The sequence below is a fragment of the Corythoichthys intestinalis genome, chromosome 9, assembly GCF_030265065.1.
Source record: "Corythoichthys intestinalis isolate RoL2023-P3 chromosome 9, ASM3026506v1, whole genome shotgun sequence".
NCBI lineage: Eukaryota > Metazoa > Chordata > Actinopteri > Syngnathiformes > Syngnathidae > Corythoichthys > Corythoichthys intestinalis.
The window spans coordinates 29,350,910-29,364,082 of record NC_080403.1 but is presented as its reverse complement, the minus strand read 5'-3'; the positions used below and the strand labels follow the sequence as shown (position 1 = coordinate 29,364,082).

The window sequence follows — 13,173 nt, the reverse complement described above, 5'->3', positions numbered from 1 at the left end:
AGCTCTCTTTACAATTTAGAGAGAAAACCTGTGACATGTCAGCGCCGCATTTTGTTTGATTTCACATGTTAGAGCATATCTTAAACTACATTCGCTTTCTTCCAAGTGTGGAAGTTCTTTTAGTTGAAGACAAAAAACAAGAAGCAGTAACATTTTTTTTCCTAATTTTCTTGCTGGTGCAGTGACCATAATCATTGATTATTTTAGTCTTCTTGCTAAATTATGATCTTAATTTCATCACGCCAAGTTCACCGAACGATAAAATAATTTGATGCACCCTGCTTCTAAAATAAAAATGTTCGATGAATCATTTTCATTCCTACACAAGGTGCAGACATTTTCAGGCAATGCATGAAATCTTGCAAACTATTTAAATTCACCTCTAATGCAGTGGAGACAGTCAACCGAGCCAACAAGTGAGACGCATACTGATTGCTTTCTTGATGTTTATGCATTCAAATCACCTACTACAGTATTGTGGTGAGCAATCATCTGACCTTTTGGGTGTCTGTGTCTGCAAAGGTTACGCCAAAATAGTCCTTCTCCAGCAAGTTGAGGTGCTCACACACCATATCTATCAGTGCCTGTCCTTTGGAGTGTTTCTGCAATGACAAAAAACAGAGGGACTTTCAAAATGTCAGCAAAAACAGATGTTATTCTGTATTATGCTAAAATGGGAAGCACAGCACTGTAGTCCAGTGTGCATTACTTGCAAACATGTATTTTTTGAATGAGTAAAGTTTATTTGAAAATGACAGTAAAAAAAAAAGCTAGCTCGTCTGCCTTTGTGTCTCAGTCAAAGCACACAAGGCACTTGATAATACTAGTAAATATAAAGGAAGAGAATATTTCATATGTGGTGGCACAGATTGCTATACACATCTAATTTCAAATGTAGCAACTAGTATAACTGATATTATATACAGTCATGTGGAAAAATTAGGACACCCCATTAAATATTCAGTTCTTTATTACGAAATGTTCACATATCAGTGTCTGATCTTGTTTTTCTTTATCTCTGGAAAAGAAAGTGATTTAATAGCAGGTAACCAACAAAAATTAACATTGTTTTACCCCTTAAACCATATTTATGAACAAGAATGCATATTCTAACTGAGGAAAAAGTTAGGACACCCTACCACCCAATAGCTACTTCAGTGAGACGCTTTTTGTAGCCATCTACCAGTCTTTGACATCGGTCTGCAGAAAGTTCGCCCCACTCCTCAACGCAGAATACTTTCAGCTGTGAGATGTTTGAGGGGTTTCTTGCAAGTACAGCCTGTTTCAAGTCACCCCACAGCATCTCAATGGGATTAAGATCTGGGCTTTGACTCAGCTATTCCAGGAAACTCTTCCTTTTCAGCCAGTCCTTGGTGGATTTACTGGTATGTTTTGAGTCAGTGTCATGTTACATGATCCAGTTTCGCTTCAGCTTTAATTTTTTCATAGATGATCCGGCATGTTCCTCAAGCACCCTCTGATACGCGATAGAATTCATGGTGGATTCTGTGATGGTGAGCTGGCCAGGTCCTGCTGCAGCAAAGCATCCCCAAACCATGACACTTCCATCTCCATGCTTCACAGTTGGTATTAGTTTCTTTTCCTGGAATGCTGTACTGGGTTTCCGCCAAACATGTCCTCTGTTCTGGTGTCCAAATCATTCAATTTTAGATTCATCTGTCCAAAGAGCATTATTCCAGACATCCTTTTCTTTGTCTACATTCACTCTGGCAAACCTCTGTCTGGCCTATATGTTCTTTTTGGAGAGCAAAGGTTTCCTCCTTTTACACCTCCCATGAAGGTTAAACTTGTGAAGTCTCTTTCTGATTGTAGAAGCATGCACTTTCACATCTACAGTAGCAAGAGCCTGCTGTAGGTCCCGTGATGACATTTTAGGGTTTTTGGTGACTTCTTTCAGCATCTTGCGGTCTGCTCTCGGGGTGAACTTGGTTGGACGGCCAGACCTGGGAATATTGGCAGTTGTTTTGAATGTCCTCCACTTTTAGACAATTTGGCAAAAAGTGGAATGGCTGGTCTTATATTCTTTTGAGATCATTTGAAATCCCTTACCAGACTCATAAGCGTCTACAATCTTCTTTCTGAAGGCCTCACACACCTCTTATGATCTCACCATGGTGTTTTCTCTCACTTCAACAGTCAGTCACTGTTGGAAGTATTCTGCGTTCAGGAATAGGGCAAGCTTTCTTCAGACTGATGTCAAAGACTGGTAGATGGCTACAAAAAGCGTCTCACTGAAGTTATTTCAGCCAAAGGCGGTAACACTGGCTATTAGGTGGTAGGGTGTCCTAACTTTTTCCTCAGTTAGAATATGCATTCTTGTTGATAAATACGGTTTAATGGGTAAAACAATGTTAATTTGAGTTGTTTAACTGCTATTAAATCACTTTCTTTTCCAAAGATAAAGAAAAACAAGATCAGACCTTGATATGTTAACATTTCTTAATAAAGAACTGAATCATTTATGAGGGTGTCGTAATTTTTTTCACAAGACTGTAAACACAATTTTATATTTTTATATTTTATATATAAGTATATTTTATATTTATATTTTATAAGAAATGTTATAAGAAATCTTTTGAATACTTTCGCCAACCAGCACTAAAATCTTTTATTTTCTAATCCACGTCAACACATTAAGCATGATTTAGCCATTTTTATTATTTTATTTCATGTTATCACAAATATTTGGACCCTAGTGTGTACCTCAATTTCTCCTTTGTAATCCGACATATCCAGGAGTTCTACTTTAAATTGTGTCACTTTTTGTCTTTTGGAGCCTTTCTGTGGTGATTTGAGGTTTTCATTTGGGGATGTCTTCTCAGATGTGTCATCGTTCTCTTTCTGTTCATCCAGAGTCTTGGAATTATACTCCTTTAGCAGCATAAAAGTAAAAAGATCATGTTAGTCTAACAAAACTATCATAATGTAACATTCTATATTATATTATTCACAAGGGCATAGGTTTGGTCTCAACATTGGTAGGGACGATATAACAGCATAACCTGCATGTACACTTTTTGCTGGGGTCGGTACATGAATAATACCAAACAGATTAGGTGAACAGGGGTCAGGACTACATTTCTTACGAATATGAACCCAATTAATTGAGAGGCGAAATGATTAATGCAAAATAAATCTGTATTGACTCATACTAACTTTCATGTGTATTGGTTCAGGTCATACACCATTTGATTCAAACCTTTGTTTTCAAAAACTACTAAAGAAACATTTTGAAAACTTCCTAAATAAATGTCTGGATTTTATTTGCAAATTTAAATTGTAATATTTTAACATAACTTAAATTGTAGTAAGATACACAAATAAATACAAACGTGTTTATGATCTATTTACTATCCAGAAATGCAAAAAAATACAAATTTGCCTTAAGGCCACTTAACATTATCTGTCTAAATAAATAAACAAATATAACTGAAAAAAAGGTCTTCATCAGGGTATAACAAAAATGAATAACAATTTAGCCTTCTTCAGGTAAAGCACTACTCCTTTTGTCCACAAGCACAGTAAAACGCAACAAAAAATGAAAACTTTTTACCTTGACTATGATTAATGTATAATTATATGGGAAAAAAAGCCTGCATAGGCTGCGAATAAATATTTTTAAATAAATAATGTGGAAAGCAAATAAATACATTTTATGTTAGACCAGTCCAGGTTGATTTGGGGACATTTCACAGACACTTCCTGTTGATTAGAGGACATTTCAGGGACACGTCCAGTTGATATCAGGTCACTTTTGTTCACTTGGCAACATTTAGGGGGCAAGTCCTGTTGATATCAGGTCGCTTCCCGTTGATTTGGGAACATTTTGGGGACACTTTCTGTAGATAGACGCAAGTCATCAGCCAATCAAACATGCTTTGGGGGGGAAAAAATGGACGGGCGCATTCAGCAACTGAAATGGGGTCATTGTAAATCTAAATATGAGGAAAATAAATTACTTAATAATGGTAGGGTCAATTTTATCTTTAACTGAACTCTTTATATATAAGGTTGCTTAAACATTAGTGGGGACAATTTGACCATTATGAAAAGTTTGTAGTATTATGTCCCTACCGTCCCTATGCAAACCTACGCCCTTGATTATTCATGTTATTTGTGAAATGAATACAACATCAAGCATAGCAAGTCCATCCATGTTATGTGACATAAACCTTTGAATAAACTGTAAATGAGTCGTCATTATCTGCAATTGAAATGGGCATTTTTGTATGACTCCATAGTAATAGAAAGATTGAGCTGTTTGTCTTCGTTTGTTTGTATATTTGTATGTTTTTTGTTTTTCATCTTAAGGACAATCCCACCTGTTTTGGCATTTTGCCATCCAGGCTCGGCTCCTGCATGTCAGCCACTGCCCCCTGCTGTCTGGGAGGACTCCTGGCTTGTCTTGGCCACACAGCACACACCTCCGTCACTTAAGCAAAAAACACTCCTGAGAAGAAACATGGATATCAAATATATACATGAATATATACTAGTACATGATGAAATGAACAATTGACAAAAGTCCTTTTGGAACAAAGGAACATCATAAAGGGTAGTGGACTGTTTATTTATTCAATGACCAGAAAGAAAGACAAAGAGAAATTTGAATCAGGGAGTGAGAGAGACAGAGTGCGAGACTATTCAAAGACTGTCAACTGTCAAGCCAGTCAAAGTCACGAATGAACTGACAGCATGACAGTGTAGTTAAGAGAGAGAGAGGCTTCAAAGGCAGGGTTTCTGTTTTGCTGCAAAACCTGATGTCAAGCACGTCAAAGCGATGAATGAAATAACAGCATCACACACAGCACTGCCAAGCTTGTCTAACATACTACATAAAATAATTTGTCTGTAAATCATCGATTATAAAAACTTCTAAGATGTGTTTTTAAAGCAATACACAAACACACGACTTTAAAATATTTGAAATATTGTGCTCTCCTTAATGGAAACTGCCATGTATTGCTTTTCTGGAAAGATTTAGAAGTTGCTGTCATGGTGTGGTGTTCAGGAATAAATAATGAAAACATGGATGCCTCAAATAGGTCTTGTCTTGTAATTAAAGGTCTTTACACAATAAATTATATACTGCTCAGTCTCAGCTAGAACGTAGTGTTTAGGAAAATACACTTGTGACAATATCTCATTAAGAGGAGGATAAAGAAAGTTCCATACAGAGAAATTGTACACATACTATGCAAAGGCAAATCCGGTGACGTAAATTTCAAGTTAGATACAATGAATGGCCTAGACATGATGAAATTCTTATTGTTGCTAATTTATATTAACTTTTTGCATCAGAATAATTAAGGCATGATCAGAGGTGGGTAGAGTAGCAAAAAATTTTACTCAAGTTAGTGTAGCGTTACTTCAAAAGAATATTATTCAAGTAAAAGTAAAAGTAGTCATCCAAAAAATGTACTCAAGCGCAAGTCAAAAAGTATTTGGTTAAAACAATACTCAAGTAATGAGTAACATTGTGAATAACTGCTTAAGGTGTTTGATTTTTTTTTTCTTAATGTTTTTTTTTTCTCAGCACAAACTTATCTATATGAACTGTTATTATTATACTGTAGAGAAACAAAAAAAAAAAATCTACAGAAATTAAGCATTATTCATCCAAAGAGCATGAGTGTCAGCTAGTGGACAAAACAAATTTCCTAATATGAAACTTAAAGGGTTGTATCTCAGTTTTTCCGTGGTCAACCAGTGCCAAATAAAAACTGGGAGAAAGATTCAAATCTACGCTTTCAAGTCATGTTGACAGCGGCGCTTTATGTCAAATACTTATGATAATAATTTTTAGTTTTACAGTGCTTTAAATACGACACGTGATTGAACAGGCCGGCGTGATCATAAAACCTGAGTCTGATTGGTATAATGGGCTCATGTGATTATTATTGCGACGTCTAATTTGTGAAACTGGTAAAAAAAAAAAAAAAAAAAAAAAAAAAAAAAAAGGAAGTAAAATCTAATACAGTATATAAAATAAAGAGAAAAACTGTAACAACTAGCGTAGCCCAATGTAGCAGCGTAAGAGTAGCGCTTCGTCTTCACAAATCTACCCAAGTAAAATAGGCGGATTTTAAGGGGGAGGGGGGGTGACCAGGCCCCCCTGGTGGCCGAAAAGTGTCATTGCATTTAATGGAATTTCCTATATATATATAAAAGCTGGAAAGCAATAAAACTGCAACAAAAATGAATGAAATGAACAAAAAAATTTTTTTTTTTTTTTATAATGGGTCAAAATTATTTTTCAAGCACCTTGGATGGTCATTTGCTTTGCATACAATTAAAAAAATATATTTACTAGTATAAATATATTAGAAAAAAATATATTAATTTTTTTTTTTCTTTGATTGAAAATATCTTTTTTGACTGAAGTAACTTTTTTGGGGATTGAATGATTAAGTCACAGATATCCTAATCATAATATGGCCCAAACGCAAAAAGGATTGCTTCAATCAAAGAAAACTTTTCCAATGAAAAATTAAGTGTTCAAATGCAAATTTTTCAATCCCAATTATTCTTTCTCATTCAAAAACGTTTTCTATGATTGAATTTTTTCTTTTTTTTTTTATCAACATGTTGTGCCCCCCCTGCCCCAAAAGTCAAACTCTGCCTATGTAAAATATATTGTCTTTGTAGTGTGTTCAAATAAATCTAGGTTAGATAGGGTTTGCAAATCATTGTATTCTGGTTTTATGTTTAACATAATGTCCCAACTTCATAGGATATTTGGGTTGTAAATGTAAAGGATGAACTGCTTAACTACTTTAGTAACAAAAATAAGAGATATGTAACCATCCTACTTTACAGGTACTGTATATTGGTAATGTCTTCATCGAGTCTTATACATTTTGAAACTAAATTGTTTTGAAAGAAACCTTCATCCCTAAACATATTTATCAGTGTTAAAACATGACCTCAATTTTTCTGAATTTAATTGGATTCCATCAGTATTTAGTGCAATTGACAATGTGTATAGGGCAAGTGATGGATTGATGTTTGATGTTAGTGGTGTGTCCTTGCGCCAGTCAAAAACTATTGATTTACAGGATCTATTGTGCTATAAATCAGAACAGCAGACATTGCTGCATTTTAGGATATTCCTGAGCTACTTACAACCTCTTGACATGTTTAGAGTTTACTACTCATTAAAGCACCTACTTTCCACTGGAGTCTATTACATCTTCTCAAAAGTGCATGCAGTTTCGCCGAGAAACATCCACTGGGAGGGGATTGAACTTCCATATTTTAGATTCGAACTGAGAATAATAGAACACTTTTACAGACCCTATTTCATCTCTTCCTGTATTGACCTGTTTTAAGGGTGGTTCTGTCTGTGTCATCATAACTACATTAACATGAATTTTATGCAAGTGAGTCACTGCTTCTATATACCCCATACACTGCAAAGTTGCAGTTTTTTGCCACAATGATGAGTAGGCATGATCGTGTGTGATTCTTTGAATTCCATTCAATTAGCATACAGATCTGTGTACCACAAGAAGACATGCTCAAGAGTATTGTTTAAGTTTTCAGGTCTTAGTGCAGTATCCAAAGTACACAGGTGTGCGCTAAGTGGCTGCTGTTTCTGGCGGCACGAGTTAGATTCCCACTTGTGGGTCATGTCAGGAAGGGCATATGGTGTAAAAATCTGTATGCCAAGACTAACATTCCAGTTTTGCTGACAACTAAGAGGGAAAGTTGAAAGGGATGGATGGAGTGCAGTGTCCAAAGTGAAACTAGACATTAGGGACCACTGAGATCTTATCCTATCAAAGAAGATTCAGATATTCAACTCGTTCTGAAGGAATGTTTCAGATAGATAATTACAGAAAAACAACAGCCAAAAGTAAATCTGTGATTTCCTGATTGGTCAGCTCTGTTTGAGAATGGTGTAATGCAGTGTTGGAGAATGTTCTCTCCAGTCCCTATGTCAGCCAGTTTACCATTAATGAATGATAAGCACTTAATACACTAGGTTTGGGAACCTCTTGGTACCTCACGATACGATACGGTTTGCGATACAAGGCTCACGATAACGACCTGACGATAAGGCGATACAACGATTATCGATACATTGGTCAGGAAATCATTCTAGCATATTCTAAAAACAACTAATAAACAGAAAAACAAGCTTCTGCTGTGAATTGGAATGAGTTTATCACTAGTAGACGTCCAATCCATTTGAACTGGGAGGGTGGCAGCGAATGAACATTCGTTCATTCGCTGCCACCCACTTCAAACGTATTGAACGTGTATGGCCGTCAGTAGCAGCCAAAGCCAGGAAATGAGGTAATTTTGGGCCATTTAAGGTCACTTACCTGTTGATTTTCAGTTACTTTCTGTTGATTTTGGGGTATTTTATGGGTAACTTCCTGTTCATTTTGTGTTACAGAACAGGAAGTGACCTGGGAATTACCCAAATGAATAGGCAGTGACTCAAACTCAACAGGAAATGACCTGGAAATGCCCTAAAATAAACAGCAAGTGGCCTACTGTATAAATGCTCTGAAAATCGGACAGAATGACTGTGAATGCTCTGGTTTCGAATGAACGAACGTTCCCAGTCTAAATGGATTGGGTGTTGAGCACCGTCAAGGCAGCCTTAAAGTTAACTGAGACACAATTATGCTGGAAGATTTTGGTAGCAACTTGTTGATTCCTTCTTTTCTTTTTTTTTTTTTTAGACATTGACACCTTTTTTAAAATGATCTCTCGATTCTTGCAGGTGCATATCAATAACCTTTTGGGATACAAAGTATCACGATATATCACCATTTCGATATTTTGTCACACCCCTATAATACACCATCACAGGAAGACAGATATCAAAAGAAAAAAAAAAGTACAAAGTGACGCGGCACTGTTCTCCTCTCCAGAATTAGACTGGCTCATATGTGTTGTATCTGCTACACTTGTGCGTCACATAAAGAGATTCAGGAATCGTTTAAAGGAATCAGGGGCTGACTCTGAACTGAAATTAATTAAGAAACAGTCAGGGCATCTATCTGGTCCTAAATAAGTGCAAGTGATTTAATGAAGTCCTGAATTTACCTGACCCTAGAGGAATTGTGAGTGGTTTACAGTGTTGTTGTAATTACATGCCATACAAGTGAGGGCTTGATTAATATTCTTGGTGTCTGCTTGGTTTGTTGAATAGACTCAGTGGAACCTGAGAGAACCAAAGAGCAAGGCACAAAATAAAATAGTGACAGGGGAGGCAAGCTGGATATCTTGTAATGTAATAATTGAAGCATTGATTTGCTACAGAATATATGAACAACAATAGTTGACAAATATGTAGCATTATCTGCTATATGTTTTTAAATTCCACATAAAATTAAGGTGCCTGTGACAGCATAAAAAAATCTTCAATAGCATTATTAAGTGAATTAGAATCATATTTTGAGATAATTCCACTATATACAACAATTTGGCAAAGCGCAGATAATGAGTAATTAGTCTTTTAATCTGCCGTTCAGCCTCTACCTGTCATTATAGCGCTCTAACAGACCCAGCTGGAGGATGACGTCGACAGGGTCACGATTTCATCTGATTTAGAATTCAGCCCATTGAGGGGGAATTATTCAGAACGAGGAAAATGCGACGAAGAGAGCAGCAAAATGTCATTGTTTCAATCTCTCTACTCCAATATTTTTACAGGATATTCTTTTTATCTAAGTATTTTTTTCCCGTTTGCTAAATACAGTAAATGGGAATGGTCATGACAAATAACAGTCTTGCGCTAAATTAAATATGAAATATCAAAAAATGCATTTATTCAGTACAACATAGAAAAATTACTCCATAATGGTCAGAACTGGCGACTTCTTGCACCTCCCGAACGATGTTTTATGCCACCGGAGTTAGTCCGGCTTTTGTCATTTCCCTCCCTTCAGAGAGCGTAAACAAACCAGGAGACGTGAGAGCTAGCCGACATGCTAACCCGAACCGAGCAACATTTCAAAGTCTTATTCTCGCCTTGCCGAGTGAAAAATCACACAAAACTACCACAAATCATGTCACACGGCAGCAGGGATGTCGATTGTCTTCACGGATCCGAACCCCCCCCGGAGGAGAGAAGGTTACACCTCGTTGTTCCCTTGCTGCAGGCAGGAGAGCTCATTTGCCGGGGAAACAGCTGGAGAATGACCGCCGCACAAACCGGCCGACGTTGGAGGAGCGCGTAGCTGCCCGAGCCCAACCCGAAGATAGTGATCTATTGCCGGGCACATGAAGAGGGCAGAGGGGGCTGGAAGTCTGGACGAGATGGAGAACTGCACGAGCATAAGCCGAGTATAGCGCTCTCCCGGCGGGCATGCTAAGAGGACCGAGGGGGGGTGCGACAAGCCGCCGGTCATCGGCCATGTTGCATTTTCGATGGACAAGAAGCATTGTCAGCCAAATAATGCAAGCCACCTCCGTATTAAAACATGTGCCATCATCCCAGTATTTGACATAATATAAAACAGGATGTTTACTCACTTCCAGTCCAATTGTCCCACAGTTGTCGGACTTGTTTTGGCCAATCTCGAGGTGAACGGGAACTTTTTAAAACCCGAAAAGGCTCACACGCCTCTATCTGGTGCAGCAAATAAAACCCTGCAGCACATTTGGCTGGCGTGATGCGAAAAATAAACAAATTAATCAGCAAAATCAGCTGAATCCGCAGTCCATCTGCATGCTATAGAGCAAAGGTTTATTGTGAGATGCTGACCCAGGTGACGTCACAATCGCATTACTCCTCAACCCGAGACAGGAGCCGGAAGTCACTCATTTTCATGGCGTGGGATTCAAAAGATTGAATATAAAAAACGATCGCTTCCACACACATCCAAGCAGTCCATTTCATTCAGGAGCATAAAATACCGCATACAATATGAAATAAACATGCTTTTTGCTGTCATAGGCACTTTATGCAGTGGGACCCAGGGGTCGCGTTAACCGAATATTTTCCGTCGTTGACCGGTTTTTTAAAACGGTGACGGAAAAAACTGAAGTCCATCCGTCATTTTGACAGGTTGCAATTCACACCCCAGACCACAGGATAGCGAGTGAGCATATTAATAAGCTATTGTCTCTCTTGATGCATGACGTCGCTGGCCTTACTCGGAAAAATGTCCGAACTAGCATTCAGGTGTAGCAAACACGGAAACGTTAGGAAGCTTTGGAGAGCATTGTCTAAGGCTACGTTCATTCTACAGGTCTTAATGCACGAATCCAATTTTTTCGTGTTTTTCCGACTCGAGTCAGGCATTAACTTGACGGTCTGAACGGGACAAGTCGCATAGAAGTGGACCATTTCAAATCCGATCTGGGTCATTTTTTTATGTGGTTCAAATCCGATCTGGGCCACATTTTTCCAGACTGTCGCGGCGGTCTGTACCGTCCAGTGTCCCAAATCCGATTTCAGTTGTGCGTTATTAGCGCCTAGCTTGCAGTGAACACGGCTTTTGGGGAAGGGCCGGGCTTGACAACAGTCATAAAAAAATAAAAATGGGTTGAGGATAAGCATGAGAATGATTGGTTTTCTCTCTGCTCTATGTGAGCTATATTTCAACCTTTCCTACACGGCCGAGAGTCGGGAGAGGGGTCTGGCTGCAGCCCGTCTTGGAGAGTCAGGGCAAACTGCCCGTATGTGTGTGTGACATGCACGGACAGTGCGTGCATGCTATCGATCCATATAAACTGTGAATAAAAGCCTAAACGGGGATTATTTACGTCTGTTATTTGTGTCCTCCTTTTGAAAAGCAAAATATGATAGCCCTGGAATGACGGAAGACTTGTCATTTGTTTTGATGCTTCTGCGCACCGGCGCGTGTCGGACAGCGAATTAGAGCGCATGCGTAATACTTGAATGGTCTCAATGGACAAAGGCAGTCTGAACGGGCCCGCCAAAAAAAGGATATGACAAAAAAATCGGATTTGTGCATTAAGACCTGTAGTATGAACGTAGCCTAATTGAATGAGCAGGGACAAACAGCTTGGAGTCAGAAGTACGTGCGCTATTCTCAAACCTGAACGCACCCCGAGTCTTGGATGACAAATCAACAGAGCAGAGAGTAGACACAACATGGCTGGTAGTTTCTTCAATTTATTCAGAGTTGAGTAAGTAACGCACCACTTTTGACCCTATTGAATATGTCATTATTATCATTTTAAAAATTTAAGTGACGGGTAAAAATAGATTATGACCGGATTTTTATGACCCTGTCAGTCAAAATGACAGACAACGAAAAAGTCTAGCGCAACCTCTGGTGGGACCCCACATAAATGGCAGTGAAAGTGGTAAACTGGATCGGCATCTTCATTAGCAAAATTACTTTTATTGTAAGGACTAGGAGCTGAAATAAAGAGAAAATGATAGTCGCTAAAATTTGAACAAATAGTATATACGTATGTTTTAACCTATCTTTGCCCAACTGTGATGAGCACTGAGTGACTCTTTTACGAAATGAAGAATTTATGGCGGCATTATGCTCGTGTCATTGGCCCACTCCCCTCTTTTTGATACTTTTTCAGTAATACAATGTGTTTAGATTCTCACATTCTTATCAGATTTTGTCGCTCATCCCGCCTGAGTTTCTATGCCTGTCCTTCCACACAGACAGATGATCAGGTGTGAGGGGAAAACTACTCTGTGCTGTGCTGTTACCATGGCAACGAATTCTCTGAGCTAAGCCAGTTCTCTTCCACAGGCATGCACGCATACATACATACTCCTTGATGCCCTCTGTGACCACTTTCTCAGACTGTTGCATACTCCTTAAATAAACTGGAGCCAAAAGAAAGAATTGGAAAGCCTGATGATATTCTGAATGTGTTTTAGAAATGCCCAAGGTTGCAATGTCCTTCTCTCAACGGTGAACAATGGCTATATTAGTAGTGGTAAGTGTTCAACACAGACCGTACTGCACATTTTGTACCTATTACTCCAGTACCCACAACAATAATTGTACCCAGTCAGATTCTAAGACCTACAAAAATAATTGTACCCAGTCAGATTCTAAGTAACCAGAATAAATATTATTGTAACATTTGATAGCCTACAGCATCAAATAAAAGGAAAGTCTTTTTCACAAGTCTTATGTACCGTTAAATGTCTATCCAATATTTTCTCGATTTTGCCTCTTATCATGTATT

The 13,173-nt window shown here is 38.2% G+C and overlaps 1 protein-coding gene across 4 annotated transcripts in view; it reads right to left on the bottom strand.

Moving 5' to 3' along the window:
* Window positions 1-13,173, bottom strand: part of LOC130921383 (band 4.1-like protein 1) — a 108,563-nt gene that overhangs the window by 45,226 nt on the left and 50,164 nt on the right. For all 4 annotated transcript variants that reach the window (XM_057845213.1, XM_057845211.1, XM_057845214.1 and 1 more), the window contains exons 3-5: window positions 4,344-4,471; window positions 2,725-2,892; window positions 498-602 (exon numbers count right to left, since the gene is read on the bottom strand). In XM_057845213.1, the coding sequence (XP_057701196.1) occupies window positions 498-602; window positions 2,725-2,892; window positions 4,344-4,382 (312 nt within the window). In that variant the 5' untranslated portion in view covers window positions 4,383-4,471. The remainder of the gene's footprint in view (window positions 1-497; window positions 603-2,724; window positions 2,893-4,343; window positions 4,472-13,173) is intronic.